At 39.4% G+C, this 20,940-nt stretch overlaps 1 protein-coding gene and 2 long non-coding RNA genes across 10 annotated transcripts in view; 1 reads left to right on the top strand and 2 right to left on the bottom strand.

Annotated features, from left to right (window-relative positions):
* syne1b (spectrin repeat containing, nuclear envelope 1b) overlaps nt 1-20,940 on the top strand; it is a 367,683-nt gene that overhangs the window by 332,774 nt on the left and 13,969 nt on the right. For 7 of the 8 annotated variants that reach the window (XM_087289683.1, XM_087289682.1, XM_087289680.1 and 4 more), the window contains 7 exons: nt 999-1,067; nt 3,610-3,752; nt 5,976-6,102; nt 6,316-6,527; nt 8,786-8,986; nt 10,738-10,866; nt 10,961-11,173. In XM_087289683.1, the coding sequence (XP_087145809.1) occupies nt 999-1,067; nt 3,610-3,752; nt 5,976-6,102; nt 6,316-6,527; nt 8,786-8,986; nt 10,738-10,866; nt 10,961-11,173 (1,094 nt within the window). The remainder of the gene's footprint in view (nt 1-998; nt 1,068-3,609; nt 3,753-5,975; nt 6,103-6,315; nt 6,528-8,785; nt 8,987-10,737; nt 10,867-10,960; nt 11,174-20,940) is intronic. The other variant, XM_087289684.1, reaches the window with a different exon arrangement.
* On the bottom strand, nt 963-5,978 carry LOC147839913 (uncharacterized). Its single transcript, XR_015513015.1, has 3 exons — nt 4,788-5,978; nt 3,321-4,426; nt 963-2,389 (listed from the first exon to the last, which is right to left on the bottom strand). It is a non-coding gene; the product is annotated as an uncharacterized LOC147839913 (long non-coding RNA).
* On the bottom strand, nt 12,710-20,310 carry LOC147839912 (uncharacterized). Its single transcript, XR_015512992.1, has 2 exons — nt 20,125-20,310; nt 12,710-14,626 (listed from the first exon to the last, which is right to left on the bottom strand). It is a non-coding gene; the product is annotated as an uncharacterized LOC147839912 (long non-coding RNA).

The raw sequence follows: 20,940 nt of genomic DNA, 5'->3' as shown, positions 1-20,940 counted from the left end.
AGAGCACCATCTGCTGTTAAAAACTAGCCTAGAGCAGCATCTGCTGTTAAAAACTAGCGTAGAGTGCCATCTGCTTTTAAAAATTAGCATAGAGCACCATCTGCTGTTGAATACTAGCCTAGAGCAGCATCTGCTGTTAAAAATTAGCATTGAGGGCCATCTGCTTTTTAAAACTAGCCTAGAGCACCATCTGCTGTTAAAAACTAGCATAGAGCTCCATCTGCTGTTAAAAACTAGCCTAGAGCAGCATCTGTTGTTAAAAATTAGCATTGAGGGCCATCTGCTTTTTAAAACTAGCCTAGAGCACCATCTGCTGTTAAAAACTAGCCTAGAGCACCATCTGCTGTTAAAAACTAGCCTAGAGCAGCATCTGCTGTTAAAAACTAGCGTAGAGTGCCATCTGCTTTTAAAAATTAGCATAGAGCACCATCTGCTGTTGAATACTAGCCTAGAGCAGCATCTGCTGTTAAAAACTAGCGTAGAGCTCCATCTGCTGTTAAAAACTAGCCTAGAGCAGCATCTGCTGTTAAAAATTAGCATAGAGCGCCATCTGCTGTTAAAAACTAGCCTAGAGCAGCATCTGCTTTTGAAAACTAGCATAGAGTGCCATTTGCTGTTAAAAATTAGCATAGAGCGCCATCTGCTTTTAAATACTAGCCTAGAGCAGCATCTGCTGTTAAAAACTAGCAAAGAGCTCCATCTGCTGTTAAAAACTAGCCTAGAGCAGCATCTGCTGTTAAAAACTAGCTTAGAGTGCCATCTGCTGTTAAAAACTAGCCTAGAGCAGCTTCTGCTGTTAAAAATTAGGCTCAAAATCAGTTCAAGAGTCAATAGCAATGCGTTTGAAACAAATCTCAGAATTAATATTGAATCAATTTCTCTAATGATTTTTCGTCATGTTTCCTATAATCCTGAATCTGATGGTTAAATCAGCAGATTTTAGTGTGGTTCAGCAGTCAGTCATGTGTGTATTGTATGCATATATATGTTTTTTTCAGATGTAGTGATTCCAGAGAGTCCTGAGGCGTTTCTAAAGCTTACTGAGCAAACTCTGAGATCCAGCGCTGGTAGGCAACAGATATCTGGGACTCATTTACTAGTCTGTTGCCTGATCTTTAGTTTCTACTCACAACCTGAATTAAAGCACAAATCCGCGTCAGCTGTGTTTCTAACCCTTCTCTTTTGATTTGTGTTGCTTCACATGGTTTAATCAGTTTTGCAGTGTTTGCATGTCGTGTCACAGGTTGATGCCCACTCTGAGTTCACTCTGGTCTTAGTCCTTGGTTTCTAATGCTTTTGGATTTCTCAATCAACAGCATTACTCACAGTATTTTACAATCAGAGCAAACTGAATTGCAAAAAAAGGCAAATAAATACAGACCATTTTGAGGGATGTAAACAATAACAATGGTCCTAACATACTTCATGTTTTACATTTTTAATTTCTATAGCTTTTGAGAATACAAAAAAGCCACATGTTGTTAAATAATGTTATTATAGCTTTTTTAACATTAAGTTATGATTGAATTGCCTCTTATCACAGTTATGAAGTAGTTTGATAACAAGCAGGAAATGTTCATGGGCCAATGACATCACCACATTGAAATGGTCTATAGGATTAAATGATGTGGCTAATCAATTAAAATAATAGTGGTTGACTGATGTGGGTTTAAGAGCCAGTGGTGATATAAAGTATTTTCCAGGTCACAAAGTCTTAAACATTTTTCATAAAAATTAATTTCATAAAAACACATAAAGGTTGAATTTCCCTTTAAGATAAAAAATATTTTTCCCATAAAGAAATGGGAAGACTGTTCTGATTTTCTTTAAATTTCATCTTATTTTTTATGACAATTTAACACATTTTTATAAAATTTCTCAAAGATTGTCAAAAGCATATTTTTTTTAAATAGTTTTTTAAATACTTTAATCATTATTATTTAAGTACTATTATAGTATGAATATTTTATTTTGAAAGTAAACTTATTATAATTGCAAGTTTTACCTTTAGTAATTATAGTACATGGGCGTCAAGGTGGCGCAGTTAGTAGCACAATCACCTCACAGCAAAAAGGTCACTGGTTCGAGCCTCGGCTGGGTCAGTTGGCATGTCTGTGTGGAGTTTGCATGTTCTCCCCGTCTTGGCGTGGGTTTCCTTTGGGTTCTCTGGTTTACCCCACCGTCTTAAGACATGCGATAGGTAGATTGGGTAAGCTGAATAGTTTGTAGTATATAAATGTGTGTATGAATGAAATCAGCATTACACTACCTGACAAACGTCTTGTCGTCAATCCCAGTTGTAAGAGCAACAAATATAATAACTTGACTTCTAGTTGATCATTTGGAAAAGTGGCAGAAGGTCAATTTTTCCGGTGAATTATCTGTTGAACTGCATCCCGATCATCACAAATACTACAGAAGACCTACTGGAACCCGCAAGGACCCAAAAATCTCATTGAAATCTGTCAATTTTGGTGAAGGAAAAATCCTAGTTTGGGGTTACATTCAGTATGGGGTGTGCGAGAGATCTGCAGAATGAATGGAAACATCAGCAGCCTGAGGTATCAAGACATTTGTGCTGCCCATTGCATTACAAACCACCGGAGAGGGCAAATTTTCCAGCAGAATAGCGCTCCTTCTCATACTTCAGCCTCCACATCAAAGCTCCTGAAAGCAAAGAAGGTCAAGATGCTCCAGGATTGGCCAGCCTAGTCACCAGACATGAACATTATTGAGCACGACTGGGGTAAGATAAAGGAGGAGGCATTGAAGATGAATGCAAAGAATCTTGATGAACCCTGGAGTCCTGCAAGAACACTTTCTTTGCCATTCCAGATGACTTTATTAATAAGTGATTTGAGTCATTGCTGAGACATATGGTTGCAGTCCTCCAAGCTCATCATTTCTGTTTTGTCTAAGCAAAGTCAGACCTTACTGTCCTAATTAAATAATTCAAAATCAAGGCATGATCATGTTTTATTTTGGTAAAATAAGCGTAATCTAGAGGCCTTTTCCTTTCATATAAGCCACTTCTGATACCAAATGACCAACTAGATGACAACTTATTATTTGTTGTTCCTAAAACATGGATAGGCGACAAGACTTTTGTCAGGTAGTGTACATATGGGTTTTATAAATAGTACACACATTAAATATTTTTGCAGTACAGTAAAGACGGTTTCATATCACTGTACAAAAATATGATAATAATGTATAAAGTCTCATATTTCAGACGTAGCCCAAGTGGCTGTCTAAAAATGACAAGTATCAGCCAATCACTATCAAATATTCATTGCACCAGGTGATCATTGCAAATGCACAAATAATATATGAAGGTGAACAATAATTAATCACGTTCATTGAAATGTTATGAGAGCAATGCCATCATAAAGAGCATTTCATAAGTAGACTCTGAATGTAATCTGCTTTGACTAATGATAAATTGTATTAGAAGCACATAGTATGTTTGACTAATGAAAGAGTAATGTAGTGAAGTGCATCTCTTAACATTCACTGCATCAGGCCTGAGAACATCAACACGGGTCAGCCACGAGCAGATGCAGCTTCAGTTGTTTCTGCATTGATATTTGTTCTGCTGTTCCTCCACAGGTGACGCCGGATCTCTGGAGACTCACATCCGACAGCTGGATAAAGCTCTGAACACCAGCTGTTTCCACCTGCAGCAGACGGAGAACATCATACGCAGCCGAACGCCCACCGGCCCCGAGCTGGACGCCACATACATGGGTTATGTGAGTGACAGTCCTGTATGCATATTATGCCAAGGTTACACTAGGCATGGGCCGGTATAAGATTCTAGTGATATGATAACCTTGGATAAAAATATGACGGTATTGTGATTATTGCTCTAAAATATGTTCTTTTAAAATGTCTGGGTAACAAACAACTACTGTTTTCACCATTAAACACAATATAATTTATTTTAAGAAACTATTTTAAAGCAGTAAACATGTCAGGCTATATAATTACAATAAATTATTGACTTCTGCTGCCTTTATTAGTTTCAAAAACACTGATTTTTTACAACTTGAAACACAACATTGGTAATGTTTCCTGAATCATATGCTGACTAGTAGCTTTTGATGTGGAGGGTCCAGCAGCTGGAGATACTGTTGCCCTAAAACACTAAATAAAATAGTTGTAAAAAAAGAACTACTTATACCGTAGGAAGTAGGAACGGTATAAATTTTAGCAGTTTTAAAACCTTGACTTTTACAAAGCATGGTAAACCTTGAAACCGATTATCATCCCTTGCCTAGTTCACACCAAATGTTAAGCATTGCATCACTTGCTTTCGATTACCAGCGGGATGTTTTTTTGCCACACGTTTTCCACTTGAGTTGAATTTTTCTGTGGGATTGAGGTGGATGCCATTCATTTACTTTAACTTTGTATGTAATCTACTCTAAGTGAAGTTTTTAAACTAATTTCGAGAGGAGCACGTGATATAATTGACTGCAGCTGGCCACCTATCTACACTATCTTAGTTAGCCAATCAGATCTATCCTAACCCACTATAAGTAGCCTAGCTAGACATTACTCCCTTATCTTCGTTTTCCGAAGAAACCCCCCCATCTACCCCTTTCTCCTCCTTTTCTCCTTTACAAAAAGGGGAGCTCTCGAGAACCACCTGATCTCGTACTCCCCTCACATGCTCTCTGGACCTGGCAGGAGCCCTGGGCTCAACTATCTCCGAGCTCAGGGTTCTCTCACGGGACAGCATGCCAAACCTGCTTACAGCTGTCAAGCAATATCTAAGTGTGAACTCTTGAATCTACAAATATTACAGTTGAAGTCAGAATTATTGGCCTTTCTGAATTATTAACCCCTGTATATATATATATATTTTTTTTTTCCTGAATTTCTGTTTAACTGAAATAAGATTTTTTTTTCAAAACATTTCTAAACATAATAGTTTATATAACTCATCTCTAATAACTGATTTCTTTTATTTTAGCCATGATGACATTAAATAATATTTGATATTCTGTAGACGATCGAAAAAAAATATTGCTCTAGTAGGGCTAATAATATTGACAAATTATTAATATTCTTTTCAATTAAAAACTTCTTTTATTCTAGCTGAAATGAAACAAATAAGACTTTCTTCAGAAGAAAAAATACCATAGGAAATACTGTGAAAAATTCCTTGATCTGATAAACATCAATTGGGAAATATTTGAAGAAAAAAAAAATTCACAAGAGGGTGAATAATTTTGACATCAACTGTACATTTGCATTGTTAACCCAACATTAGTATAACCCAACTGTACTTACAGGGAAATGTGCCCCATGATGCTTTGCTCAAATTATGGAAGCAACTTCTGTTAAACTAAACAATCAGTGAAGTTTTTTTTTAAACTGGGTAAACTCAGATGTCGTCATTCTCCTCACAGTTCATTCATTCAAAGTCAAAACGAAACTTTTTCATTCATTCACTCATTTATTCATTCCTTTTTTTTTTTAATAATTAGGGGTCACCACCACAGTATGAACCGTCAACTTATCCAGCATATGTTTTACGCAGCGGATGCCCCTCCAGCTGTCTAACCTTCCAGTTAAAATTAACAAATTACTTTCATTTTATAACCACAAAAACTTAAAACTACACTTTTTTACAGCAATATCACAAACGCATACATTTGAAGATGAAATTATTAGCCTTCCTGTGAAATGTTTTTTTTTTTATTATTTCCCAAATTATGTTAAACAGAGTGCATTTCTAAATTAAAATTTCAATAAAGGGATAATAGTTGCAACTAGTCTGCAACTGTACCCCTCAACGTGTAAGAGGATTATTTGGAGCATAATCGTATTATTAAAATTTACATGAATGGAACTCAAACTGGAAGTGCAACCCAAAATTTGAAATGCAGTCATAAAGAAAAAGGTGAATATGTTTGTTTGATTAAGAATGCACATGTAAAGCTTTTTCCTATTTTTCATTCCCTCAGATGCGTCTCCTTGAAGAATGCCGTGGCAGTATTGATGCTGTAAAGCGGGTGGGATTTGAGCTGAAAGATGAAGACGACAAGATATCAGGCTTCGTCAATCCCAACAGCTCAGAGTCCCAAACATCAGGTTAAAAAACCATATCACACACTGCGCCATTGACATAAATACATGCAGTCTTCAAACCTCTCATTTAAACTAACGCTAGAAGTACAGTACAGCACAGCACATCAGATTGGATGTGTGGAAATATAAAATTGGAAATATCAATAAAAATTCTAACTTGAAGTGTAAGTCAGACAGTCATGCAGGCCTCAGATTGTTGTCATGTGTGTTGTGCAGGAGTGATCGAGCGCTGGGAGCTTCTGCAGGCTCAGGCTCTCAGTAAAGAGATGCGCATGAAGCAGAACATGCAGCAGTGGCAGCAGTTCAACTCCGACCTGAGCAGCATCTGCAGCTGGCTGGACCAGACAGAAGAAGAGCTGCAGCAGGAGCGGGGACTGGACCTCGGCACAGATATACAGACCATCGAGCTGCGCATCAAGAAGCTCAAGGTCTGACACTACTGTGGCATTAATTTTAAAGTCCCACTGAAATCAAACTTAAACATTTTGGGGTCCCATGAAATGTTTTTTGTTTAGATGTTGGTTTTAAGGAAATCTTTAAGTTAGTGTGCTCCAAAACAGTGACAAAATTCACATTTAGAAGATATAAACATCCAAAACTCGCAGTTTGTCAGTTTAATCTAAATGGATCAACAATTGTTTTCATGTCACCTCATCAAATCTTCTGGCCAATCAAATGCTCTCTAGTATCTGACATGCCCCGCCCCCTCAAGATCTCTCTCATTTTCTTTTTATTTGATCATGAAATGCTATTGGCTGTTTTTAAAAAGGGGAAGATCTACTCTTTCCCGACCTGTCATCATGTTTCAGTTGAGATTTTGTCAAACATCGAATAAAAAATGCAGATTTCAAAGCACTTCACTGAAGCTTTAACACATTGTTTAGACTGAGCTGCATGGTTTAGTACAATACAGCATGATTCATTATGGGTTACCCTTTACTATATGGTACAGCGGTCCAACGAGTCATGAAATTTCTGGAATATCGTGGCGTTTTAAAAGGTCTATTGCAGACATTGAAAGTCAAGGAATTTTATTTCTATTTTGTCCAAGTCATAAAATATCGGATAATTTTGTCATTTAAAATTTTACTTTCAATTTATCTATATTTAATTGCATATTTATTCATCTTTTTAGGCTATATTTGGTGACATGAAAGAATTAAAAATATAGTGAATTTGCCAATTACTGTTAAGTTTTGATATTTTGGTCACGTATTTAGTTACATGCTTATTGTCTTATATGTCTTTATTGTCCATACAGATTTATGTAAACAAAACATTATTTAATCATTAATTACAAATCTTTTTGCCTGCTCTGTGCTCATTATTGGCAATGGAAATTCAGCTTTTTAGTCAGGGAAAATTTGGGAAAAGTCAGGGAATTTGACATTTGGTTTAGAGTGAGAACCCTGTTGGTAGGCATGGTGTATACCAGAGCCGCATAGGCTGTTGACATAACGTATTATGTCTTTGCATGCTCAATTTTCTTCCTTCAAATGTAGACAAGTCGTAAATGTATGAAAACAGAGAAAGGGAAGCAGTGCATGCTTTCCTTGTGTTTAGATGCAACAGTTGAATGATTACAGTTTGGTATTTTGATACTTCTGTGAAAATGGAAATAAATGCTTACCGTATTGTACTCTAACTAAAACCGTACCACTCAGTGGAAATGAGCCAATAGCTAGTGTGCACTAAAACAAAGACAACAATTTCTATTTAGAAGACATTGGCATTTAAAACTTGCAAACTGGATCAACAATGGCTGTTTCTATGAAAACATTGAGCAAATTGTGAAAGTGAGCTTCACACAGGTGTGGAGGCTGGACAGACCAGCTGTAGGAAACACTCTCTCTTCTCTCCATATGCTGAAAAATCCAGCTTAAACCAGCCTAGGCTGGTTGGCTGGTTTTAGCCGGTTGACCAGCCTGGTTTTAGAGGGGTTTTGGCCATTTCCAGGCTGCTTTCCAACTATTTCCAGCCTGGTCTTAACTGGTCAGGCTGGGAAATGACCTGCTAAATCCAGCTAAAGCCAGCTTGACCAGCCTGGTTTAAGCTGGATATAGCTGGTTTTGGCTGGACACCCAGCTTGGCTAGGCTGGTCAAGCTGGTTTTAGCTGGTCATCTCCCAGCCTGACCAGCTAAGACCAGGCTGGAAATGGCTGGAAACCAGCCTGGAAATGGCCAAAACCCCTCTAAAACCAGCCTGGTTGACCAGCTAAAACCAGCCAACCAGCCTAGGCTGGTTTAAGCTGGATTTTTCAGTAGGGTCTATATGCACCAGACACTTTCTTATAAAAACTTTATTACAAGGATCTAATAATAGTAATATTAATAATAAAAATAACTAAATTAACCTTTTTCCAGTGCTGGGTTGCGGCTAGAAGGGCATCCGCTGCATAAAACATATACTGGTTAAATTAGCGGTTCATTCCTCTGTGTCGACCCCTGATAATTAAAGGGACTAAGCCGAAGGAAAATAAATGAATAAACTATAGAATTGGCATCTATAACTTAGACTAGGCATTAATATATAGCTGCTCTCTAGTGATTTGAAGTGCTTTTGTAAGTGCTTTTAGATAAACGCATCTGCTAACAGTGATAAATTTAAGCAGTATAGAAATTTAAACAAAATACATTACCAACGCGCCAATTGACCCTCCTCTCTGTTGTCTTTGGCTTGACGCAGGAGCTGCAGAAAGCTCTGGATAAGCGTAAGGCCATCGTTCTGTCCATAAACCTCTGCAGTGCTGAGTTTGTGCAGTCAGACAGCGAGGAGGCTCGAGAACTGCAGAGGCGGCTGAAGGAGATGAACAACCGCTGGGAGAAACTCAGCAGCTCTCTGGACGAGTGGAGGACTGCGCTCCAGCATGCACTCATGCAGTGCCAGGCAAGAAACACCTACACAACAGCCCATGCTGAAGCTTTTATAGAGGTGTGCGATTAAAAACTCCATCCTGCTTTTAAAAACTAGCTTAGAACGCCATCTGCTATTAAAAACTAGCCTAGAGCCCCTTCTGCTGTTAAAAACTAGCTAAGAGCACTGTCTGCCATTAAAAACAAACTAAGAATGCCATCTTGCTGTTAAAAATTAGCCTAGATCGCAGTCTGCTGATAATAACTACCCTAGAGCACTGTCTGCTGTTAAAACCTAGCTCAGAGCGCCGTCTGCCACGAAAAAACATTTAAAGAGCACCATACTGCAGTTAAAACCTAGCCTAGAGCGCCGTCTGCTGTTAAAAGCTAGCTCAGAGCGCCGTCTGCCATTACAACAGTTCAAGAGTGGCATCCTGCAGTTAAAACCTAGCTTAGAGCGCCGTCTGCAGTTGAAACCTAGCTCAGAGCACCGTCTGTCATTAAAAACAATCCAAGAGTGGCATACAGCTGTTTAAAACTAGCCTAGACTACCTTGGAGCACCGTCTGCTGTTTATAAGTAGCCTAGAGTGCAATCTGCAGCTAAAAACTAGCTTAGCGCACTATCCTGCTGTTATAAATTAGCCTAAAGCGCAATCTGCTGATAAAAAATTTGCCTAGAGCGTTGTATGCTGTTAAAAACTAGCCTAGAGCGCCAATCTGTCGTTAATACCTTGTTAGAGCACCTTCTGCTGCTATAATACTAGCCTTGAGCGCCGTTTGCTGTTAAAAACTAGCTTAGATGGCTGTCTGCTGTTAAAAACTAGCCTAGAGCACCATCTGTTGTCAAAAACTAGCCTAGAGTTCCATTTTGCTGTTAAAAACTAGCTTAGATGGCTGTCTGCTGTTAAAAACTAGCCTAGAGCACCATCTGTTGTCGAAAACTAGCCTAGAGTTCCATTTTGCTGTTAAAAACTAGCCTAGAGCACTATCTGTTGTCAAAATCTAGCCTAGAGTGCTGTCTGCTGTTAAAAAACTAGCCTAGAGCACTATCTGTTGTCAAAATCTAGCCTAGAGTGCCATTTTGCTGTTAAAAACTAGCCTAGAACACTATCTGTTGTCAAAATCTAGCCTAGAGTGCTGTCTGCTGTTAAAAACTAGCCTAGAGCAATATCTGTTGTCAAAATCTAGCCCAGAGCACTATCTGTTGTCAAAATCTAGCCTAGAGTGCTGTCTGATGTTAAAAACTAGCCTAGAGAAATATCTGTTGTCAAAATCTAGCCCAGAGCACTATCTGTTGTCAAAATCTAGCCTAGAGTGCTGTCTGATGTTAAAAACTAGCCTAGAGTGCCATTTTGCTGTTAAAAACTAGCCTAGAGCACTATCTGTTGTCAAAAACTAGCCTATAGTGCTGTCTGCTGTAAAAACTAGCCTAGAGCACTATCTGTTGTCAAAATCTAGCCTAGAGCACCATCTGCTGTTAAAAACTACCATAGAATGCAATTCTGCTGTTACAAACTAGCCTAGTGCGTCATTCTGCTGCTACAAACTAGCCTAGAGTGCCGTCTGCTGTTAAAAGCTAGCCTAGAGCACTATCTGTTGTCAAAAGCTAGCCAAGAGCGCTATTTGCTGTTAAAAACTAAGCTCAGAATTTATTCAAAAGAGAAGATTAATCCATTTAGAAAATCTAAGAATGGATTTTCACCACATCTCTCGAATATAATGCAGGAAGTAATTGTTTGGGTGCTAAATTCATAAAAGCGTCGAATGTTTGTCCTAATCTTCAGGATTTCCATGAGATGAGTCACGGTCTGCTTCTGTGGCTGGAGAACATCGATCGCAGGAGAAACGAGATCGTCCCGATTGACCACACTCAGGACAGCGACACCCTACAGGAGCATCACAAAACACTGCTGGTAAGTGGTAAATCTTGCTTTACTTTTTCTATTTTACAGCATTTGGGTTACACCTTGCATGGTTTGTTTCGCTCTAACGCTAATTGTTCCTCAGCAAATCCGACGGGAGCTGCTGGATACGCAGGTGAAGGTGGCGTCTCTGCAGGACATGTCCCTTCAGCTGCTGGTTCACTCTGAGGGCAGCGACTGTCTGGAAGCCAAAGAGAAGGTGCATGTGATCGGGAACAGACTCAAACTGTTGCTGAAGGGGGTGACCAGAGACATCCGAGAACTGCAGAAAACACTGGACATCAGCAGCAGTCAGCAGGTCACTCATTGAAAACACTATAACACAAATCCTACTAATTTTTACAAACCCCTGATGTTAGTCTAGGGAATGGGAATAGGGAATTAATAATATATATATATATATATATATATATATATATATATATATATATATATATATATATATATTAGGGCTGTCAAATTATAAAAAAATTTACATAATTAATCATACTTTTTTTGTAATTAAACATAATTAATCACGAAATGCCGTATTTATTACAGAAATAAAAACAGGCATTTAAATGCCAAGTACAGCGGACACAGTGAACGAGGGATCCCTTCTGAATTGTCAACACGCACAATTGCATTTATGAAATTTGCTTAAACTAAGCATTCTAAAGTATGGCTGTTATTTACAAGCAAGAATTCTGACACAGCAACGTGAAGCAGGGCTCATGAAAGTAGCTTAAAGGCAGAGAATAGGGCTGTGGTTGTCTTTGACAGCTTGCGACTTAATCTGCCACTTTCACTACAGTACATTTACATGGACACCAATACTCTGCTTTTATGATTAAGATAATACTGATTAAGAGTCGACCATGTAAGCAACGATTTTTGATTACCTTAAAGGATCATGCGAGTCCCGAAACGCAACGAAGGTTTTTCTTTCCGTTCGCCATGCGATATCAAATTCCATTAAAACATCCTGAATGAAAACATGCTGAATAAGAGTGAACTACTGAACTGCAGTTAAAGTCTTAAGATTAAAAATGAAGCACCCGAAATTCCATGAAACTCTGGAGGAAACGCAGGATAGCAGAATGGCACTCAAGGCAAAGGGCAATCACGCCGCCCTCAACATGAAAGTGAAAAAGAAAGTGACCGTTTTGCTGATAAAAGGACCGTGAGGGAGAGGGTGGGTGTAGCAGATAAAAGTGAAGACCGGGGGGTTCACTCACTATTCTGCTGCCCAAGGTGGCCACCTAGGTCGCCTCTATGCACACGCCGTCCCTAAACACATTTCGGCCAAAACAGAAAATAAAAAATAAAAAACTGTCACGTTCGTTAACCACTAATTTTGACAGACACCCCTATATATAATTATATATATATATATATATATATATATATATATATATATATATATATATATATATATATATATATATATATATATATGGGTATATAATTATATATATATATATATATATATATATATATATATATATATATATATATATATATATATATATATATATATATATATGGGTATAATTATATATAGTGAAATGAGTGAAGTGAAAAAGACAACCAAAGCAGATGTATAAAAATGTGACTTTTATTTACAAATCCCAAGGTGAACTAGACAATGAATTAATCAAAAATAAAGAAAAAGAAGCTAAGCAAATATATACTATTTATACTATATAAATAAATTTGGACTAACATAAAGATGGGAAAACAAGAGAGCTGGCAGAAGGGACGTGGGCTGCGCTACAGAAAAGAAAGCTACTGTAGTGGCAATTTCCTTTAAGGAGGTGCTCTCGGTGGTCAAGAAACAAAGTCTTACCCGGGATGTCTTTTCAAAGCTTTTATTCTTTGCAAAGAAGGTCACAGTCATACAGCAACAACAGTTTCTGCAGAGTGAGACAATGAAGCAAAGTGTGCTCATCCTTTTATCTGGGTTGTGCTGCTTACGAGGTCAACTCCAGTTCAACCCAAACCACACATACCACGACAGGTGTGAAAACCATCCTGCTGCTTCCCTGTCATATATCACACAGCCCATGCCCCTTACCCCTAACAAATGTTCATCTTAAAGCCTAATTGGAAAGATAAGGACCAGGTGGTCACATACGGGAATGTAAGGCTGTATAAACAAAAGTACACTGTGAACACAAGTGACTTTTCACACATCTAAAGATGAGGAGTAAGCAAGTTTTCCCTACACATGTTCATCTAAAAATGAATTTCCATTACAATTCCTCTCTTTTTATCATTCATTGATAACTCACTATTAAATTCATTTTTCAATTGAATACAAAATCACACTGATTACAAAAATCATTTAACAGGTTTCTGCACACATCAAATACACTAGAGATGTTTAAACACTCTTCTTAATAGTTTCCCCATTAAGATTTATCTTTCAAAACATCCCTCTTCCTTGGGAGCCGGGCTAAACGAATAATCACTGTTATTGCGCTCCCGATCGAAATCGGACCCTCAGTCACCCCAAAGAGGTTCAAATCCCAGAAATTGCCTGTTTTTTTCACATTATTGATTTGTTCACACAACAAAATTCTAGAAACATTTCTTCAATCAGTTAAAAATTATTAACACTCTACAGCAATTCATCAATAACACTCATGAACATAGGAACACGTTGTTTCTGTACTCTTAAACATATATCACATTTACACCCTTCTCTCAATTTTCATGTAAATGATCACTCTTTTGAGATTTGTTACAGAACATATATAAGCAAGCAGATAGTTATCTTAAATTTCAAAAAATCTGGTTCGTTAATATTTTCCCAATTAAGTAACAGCCGTCACCTAAAATTTTGTTCTCAGTTGTTTACAGTTTTTCCTTATCCATTACTATGTAGCTGCTGCTATCATCAAAGTCATAATCAAAATCTTCACCCATGTCAATATTCATACCCTCTTCATTCACGGCCACTCTTATCATCTGATGGGATGTTTTAGTTGTAATCAGTCTGCCCACTGACCATAATACAAATCTGAATATACATGGAAGACAACATAATATCACTACACCCACTCCCAATACAGGTAACACCACAGTAAAGGCCCAGTAGATCCAGTTTCCCCACTTAAATGACAGCCAATCTAGCTATGGGCTGCTAACTTTCTAAGGTTCTTTTACTGTCATTCTCATGTGGGTCACAATGTCAGTAATGTTTTGCTGTAATCAGGTTAATTAAGGTGACACTAGCTGCAATGCCAGTGTTGTTCTCCTCAGACCACACATTCCTTGCACACGGAATGGATGGCAGCTAATCTTTTCTTCCATCTTCAGATCTTTAATGCGATGGTCAAGCACAGCTTATTCACCTCTCTTTTTGGTCGCTTTATCCTCCGTCTGCGTGCTGCTTGGTGTTGTATTCAGAAGTTACTGTTTCACACACACCTCTTGGGTTGTTGTTGTTTCTCCCCAGCTGTGACCTTGCTTCCCTCAGATAACAGCCTGCTGTTTTCCTTCAGATTATTTCAGAGCCCCTCTTTCTCTCCTACTCCCTCATGGAATCCTCCTCAGGAGATGGAATTTTCCTGCAGTGCCCATCATGCACCCACGTCGCCCGCTCTGCGACCTTCACCGCCGTCTCCGTGGTCAGTAGCACTTGAAATGAACCCAGCCAGCGCTTTGCTCTCAAGCTCTTTCTCCTCAGGTCCCTAATCACCACGAAGTCGCCAGGCCTCAGACTGTGCAGTGGTCTCTCAGCAGCCTTCCCCTGTGCGGCCTTTACCTGCACACAAACATCGGACAACACATGAGACATATCTTACAGTAATTCAACATGTCATTCTCACACACATCTGTTGAGGGCAGCTGCTGTTTTCCCCCATTCACACCTGCACGCGGTGGTTTACCAAAGAGAATTTCAAACGGGCTCAAATTCATTTTTGATCTTTTTCTCATTCTCATGTACTTCAGGACAATGGGTAAAGCTTGAACCCATGTGTCTTCAAAACATTTTGCCAATTTGTTCTTCAGTGTACCTTTTTCTCTTTCAACAGCTCCTCCTGAAGCTGGATGGTAACTGCAATGTGTTCTCAAATCAATTTCCAAGTATTGGCCCACTTGTTTGATTGCTTCATTAACAAAATGAGTACCATTATCTGAACTTATTTTTCGTGGTATTCCCCATCGCGGTACAATTTCCGTCTGTAACGCTTTTGCTACCGCAGCCGAATCTTGTTTTGAGGTTGGAAAAACTTCAACCCATTTTGACCACATGTCAACCATCACCAAACAGTACCGTTTCCCATTACATGGGGACAATTCAATGAAATCCATCATCAAATATTCAAATGGCCCTGTTGGAGGTGGATGAGATGATTGTGGGACTTCTATCGCTCTGGCCACATTATGTGTGTTGCAAATTACACATCGTCTACAGAAATTGTCCGCAAATGTAGTGAACCCCTTTGTGAACCACAGTTCATTCATTTGCGCAACCATTGCTGTTTTTGACGCATGATCTTTACCGTGAAGTAATTTCGCATAATGTTGGAAAAAATGTTTTGGTAAACACGCCTTGCCCTCAGCACACATCCACACATTATCTTTCATCACACAGCCAGACTGTCTCCACTTGTTTTTTTTTTTTTTCTCCAGCCCCGTCGCGAAGGTCTGCATGTCCTGCAAAGAAGAACACACGTCATTGTTATCATCAGCAGATAGCAAAGAACATTCGCAGTAATCCTTGTCTCGTGATGCCGCGACTTTTGCTGCTCCATCTGCTCTGGAGTTACCTGCAGAAACAGAATCTTTATTGTTAGTGTGCGCTGCGCATTTACAAATGGCCAGTTTGTCAGTTAGTAAAAATCGCATCCAGAAGCGCTGCCACTAAAAGAGCATTGACTATTGGTCGACCATCAGACTTAAGAAATTTTCTGTGTTTCCACAGAGCCCCAAAATCAAGAGCTACCCCAAATGTATACCTTGAGTCAGTGTAAATTGTAGCCTCTTTTTCTGCCATTAATTTACATGCTTCTGTCAACGCCACGAGCTCTGCGGCCTGTGCAGAATAGTGCCCTGGCAATTTCCCAGAGGTCACCAAATCAAATTCAGTTGTTACAGCGTAACCAACTTTATTCTGGCCTGTTTGTGGATCTTTAAACGCTGAACCATCCACAAAGAGGACATTGTTACAATTTTCAAGTGGTTCGTCAGAGAGGTCAGGTCGTGGTGTACACACCTGTTCAAGTGCTGTTAAACAACAATGATGCTCTTCCCCATCTTCCTCAGTAGGAAGAAGAGTAGCCGCATTCAAACCAGTACATCGTTTAACAGTCACATTTGGCATATCTAACAAGATAGTGTGATATCTCAGCCAGGGGGTGTTGACAGATGTGATGTTTTTTGTTCTTGGAGAATCATGGACACAGAATGTGGCACCATCAGTATCAAATCAGAATACCCAACAAAATCTCTTGAAGCCATAACAGCTTTTTTCTGCAGCCGCCACTGCTCTTAAGCAACGTGGCAGGCCTGCTGCTACGGGGTCAAGTTTGCTCGAAAAATAGGCCACAGGTCGCAGTCTACCTCCATGATCCTGTAGGAGTAATGACGTCATGAACCCACCTCTTTCATCTACCATCTGAACAAATGGTTTTGTTGGTACAGGCAAACCCAATGCAGGGGCCTCAGCCATTTGTAATTTCATGTTTACAAATGCCTGCTGTGCCTCTGTTGTCCACTCTAGTTTGTCAGTGGATTTCATCCCCTTCCCTAATGTTAGGGCTCTCAGGGGTTGTTCCAAAATTGCATAATTTGGAATAAATGTGCGACAATATGAACACATACCCAAAAAAGACAACATTTGTTTTTTCGTTAGAGGTTTTGGTACATTTTTTATACCACTCACCCTTTTTTCAGACAGAGATTTGCTGTGTGGTGTAATGACGTGCCCTAAAAATGTTACCTTTTGTTTAACAAACTGCAATTTTGTCAAACTGACTTTGTGGCCCTCCTTAGCCAAATGCTTAAGGAGAGTCACAGTGTCTTTCACACACATCTCTTCATTCTCGGCACATATTAACAGGTCATCAACATACTGTAACAAAGCAGTTCCAGCTGTCAGGGTCAAAGGTTCCAAACTTCTTAACAACGCTTCATTGTACAAAGTTGGAGATGCTGTAAAACCCTGACACAGACGTGTAAAGGTGTAGCCTTTACCATTAAAATTAAATGCAAACCAAAACTGGCTGTCTTTGTCCACTGAAAAATGCATTTGCCAAATCAACCACTGAATAAAATTGTGATTTTTCAGGAATTTGTAACAAAATTGTGTACAGATTTGGAACTAATGGAGCCCTTTGTTTGACAGCTGCATTTACTGCTTGTAAATCCTGTACAAAATGCCATTCTGTAGGCATCCCATTATCCCTTATCTTTTTAACAGGAAGAATAGGGGTGCGAACCTCATAATTGTTGCATGGTACAATAACACCCTGTTCCATTAAACCCTCAAATACTCGGGTAATGCCCTCAATGGCTTCCCTTTTCAAAGGATATTGTTGTTGGCATGGTCTGTAATCGTATTTTGCAATGATTGTAACTGGCTCACAACCTTTAATCAAACCAGCATCTTATTTGCTTTTAGCCCACAGTTCGCTTTGTATTTCTGCTAAAGCTGGGTGTATGTCTGCAGCGTTAAAGTCAACCATGCAACAATTCTTCACGCACACAGTCACAGCAGTCGCAGTTTTTGAAACAGCTGTTTCAATTTCACTGTCCACCCTCTCTGCTCTCTCAGTCTTCGTCTTCAATCAACACTGCTTCACAAACGGGCCTAAATCAGCCCAAGACTGATGTTTACCCTTGCAAACTGATATGTGAGGCACAGTCTGTGCTGACATGAGATAGAATGAAAGCTGCTTTTCTGACAGAGACACTGAAACTGCACACAGACTATCCTTTCCGTACATTTTCTCTAAAATCCACGTTTCATTCACATTTGTCTCAAACCAAGCTTTCTCAAATTCCTCATCTGTAAATTACGACATGTGACGTGCAATGCAGTTCACCAAGAGACATATCAATGTCAAAAGGTTTTACTCAATCTTTAGCCAATTTGCAGATTACATCAGCCCATTGATTGTTTTCAATGAGTCTGTGATTCAACCAGCAAACAACAAAATTCCTCCTTTTTTTTTTTTTTTTTACTCTCACACCTGAGAAGTCTGCTGTTAGAACTAAGTTTAATTTACACAAAATATCCCCTCCAATGAGTGGTATCAGACATTTTGGCAAACAAACAAATGCATGGTTGAAAATTTTACCCCCCTCTGTCTCACAGGTCAGCGGAGCTGTAAATCACTCGATCACTGTATGACCAGATGCAGACAGAGACTCGTGAAATTTGTTTTTCAAAGGTATTTCACACTGTAGGTCACATGGTCGTATGCAAGATCTACTAGCTCCGCTATCAGCTAGAAACTCAACAAATGTATTCTCAATCATCAGAGAGTATTTTGGCATATTAAAAATGCTTCATTAAAAAAAACATTGCCATTTCATTAGAAAAATGATCAACATTACTGTGATCAAAATTACAGTGGGAAATGCAAGCTTTTTCTTCATTGCAGAGAGCCAAAAGTATGTCAGTGTATGTGAATATGTGTGTATAAAAATGTGTCTGCATTTAAACTTGTTAGTAAAATATGTTCACTTCCCTTTACTGAAGCTGTTGGCTGCTTGCCCAGACCCTCTCCGTTCTGCTCTTCCCTCTCCGCGCATCAGCTCCGTTGTTGGTTCGCGCCTTTCGGGTCAATCCTTGACCAAAAGTCCATCTCTGTGGCAAGTGCAGACATTTGGTACAGTTTCTCGTCATGTACACCACAGGCTCTGCAGATTTCATCGCCATCCGTCACATTCCAGTTTCTCAATCTTCTGGTATCTTTCTCACCCTTGACACCTTTGTTGCCTTTGAATTTGTGATATCTTTGGTTGTCAGGTCTTGGTTGGATCTTTTGTTGGCCACTTGTATCAGAGCCATGCACAGCTCCCTTTCTGCTTTCTTCTTGTCTTGCTCTTGCTTCACTGTCAGCTTGTCTTCAGCATGTTGAGCACACAGCAGAATGTCCGTTAAATGTCCATTTCTCCAGTTCAAACAGATGTCCTCCACTTGCTTGAGGTGGGAATTTTGTTGGTGCGGTCGGAGGTCTTCTGGGATAGTAGCAGTTAAGGTCTGGGTCAGTTCTCAGGGCTCACAGCTCAGCCACGGGATAGTGATGGTACGGCGGTACATGTATGGAAACAGATGTATAGAAAAGATTAGTAATGCTAATTAATCTTTCATTCACACTTTCACATTTTTCACTTGCTTTTTCCTTCACTTTATCTCCTTCATTCTTTTCCCTACATGCCACTTCTTCATTCTCTTCCCTACATGCCAGCTGCCTCTGCAGCATTTTCCTCTTTGCCTCTTATCTGCCTTTTTTAGCCAACAATCAACAGTGTCTCCACACGACACACACACATACCTTTCACAAAAACAACCTGCTTTTCCTTCTGCCTTCTCAATCAACTCTTTCATTTTGTTTAACCTAGTAACACTCAACATTCCCTTTCCCTCAGAAACTTGTGATACTTTATTAGTTTTCCTATATCTTGCATGCTTTTTAAAAAAAAAAATTTTCCATATAATTTTTTTCCATATTCCAAAACACCAGTTTATCATATTTTCTCACCTTACTTTGGGACCTCCCCATGCTGGCAATGATCTCTCCCCTGGACTTTGTCGGTACCTATTAATCTGTCGGACGTCTCCAACAGATTTCGACTTTTCACCTAAAATCGAAAAGTTAAGCTATGCAGCTCTAATTTCGTGGCCCCCAATTTCAACCCCCTTTTAGAAGTAAATCGCTTGGCCCCTGATTTCAACCTCCTTCTGGAAGTAAATCGCACAGCCCGGATTTCAACCTCTTTTTTTTGGAAGTAAATCGCACAGCCCCCTGATTTCAACCCCCTCCCGGGAGTAAATCGCAGTTAGCTAGCCAAACGTATTAAAAAGGTCTTGATCTTAGTCAGGCGCCAGATCTCACTTGTAAAAAAGGTCTCGATCCCCGCCTGATGTCAGATCTCACTTGTATTAATCACGCCGCTATCCCACAGAGACAGACCCGCCAGCATGGTGATGACCCAAATTGCAGTAAAAACCCTTTTAAATTGCCTAATCAAATGCCCAAAACTTGTTAAATTTCTTTTTTAACAATAAACAAAGAATTTGTTTCTTACCAGAGAGTTCAGATGCCACTGAGTTCTTTTTCCCAGATGTCAGTGGGGTTCTTCTCCGAGCCCGGCGGTCGGCCCCTCAACCCTCAACCAAGCGGGGCAGGGCTGTGACACAAAGTCCCAGGATGATCAGTCACCGTCCGCAGGGTCCGGAAAAGTCCCTCCAAGACATCCCACTATTCTGACACCAAATTGTAGTGGCAATTTCCTTTAAGGAGGTGCTCTCGGTGGTCAAGAAACAAAGTCTTACCCGGGATGTCTTTTCTATCATATATCACACAGCCCATGCCCCTTACCCCTAACAAATGTTCATCTTAAAGCCTAATTGGAAAGATAAGGACCAGGTGGTCACATACGGGAATGTAAGGCTGTATAAACAAAAGTACACTGTGAACACAAGTGACTTTTCACACATCTAAAGATGAGGAGTAAGCAAGTTTTCCCTACACATGTTCATCTAAAAATGAATTTCCATTACACTACAAAACCCAAACAATGTCTAACTCGCCAGAAACATCTAACTAACTAAATATATGAAAACAAAACAATACACACGAAGAATCCTCCGAGTCCTAACTGTCCTACACTATCTAAAAACTACAAGGGGTGGCGCTCGCCCCTAACCTAATGTACTAAACATAAGAGTAGACCTACATGTTCCAATATGTATGTCACGTGACCTGCTTACTTGTCCAAGCCTCGTAAACAACTTTAATGAGAAATGAGACTGTATATGAAAGGCGGACGGATAACGTGAACACAGAAACGGGCAATAACAGAATACACAGTTAGACATGTTTTTCCTTCGTAACACAACGC

The sequence above is a fragment of the Danio rerio genome, chromosome 17 (genome assembly GCF_052040795.2).
Source record: "Danio rerio strain M-AB ecotype USA chromosome 17, GRCz13ab, whole genome shotgun sequence".
NCBI classification, from domain to species: Eukaryota; Metazoa; Chordata; class Actinopteri; order Cypriniformes; family Danionidae; genus Danio; species Danio rerio.
Note: the sequence above shows the minus strand (reverse complement) of the source record. Positions and strands in the feature narration are given on the sequence as shown.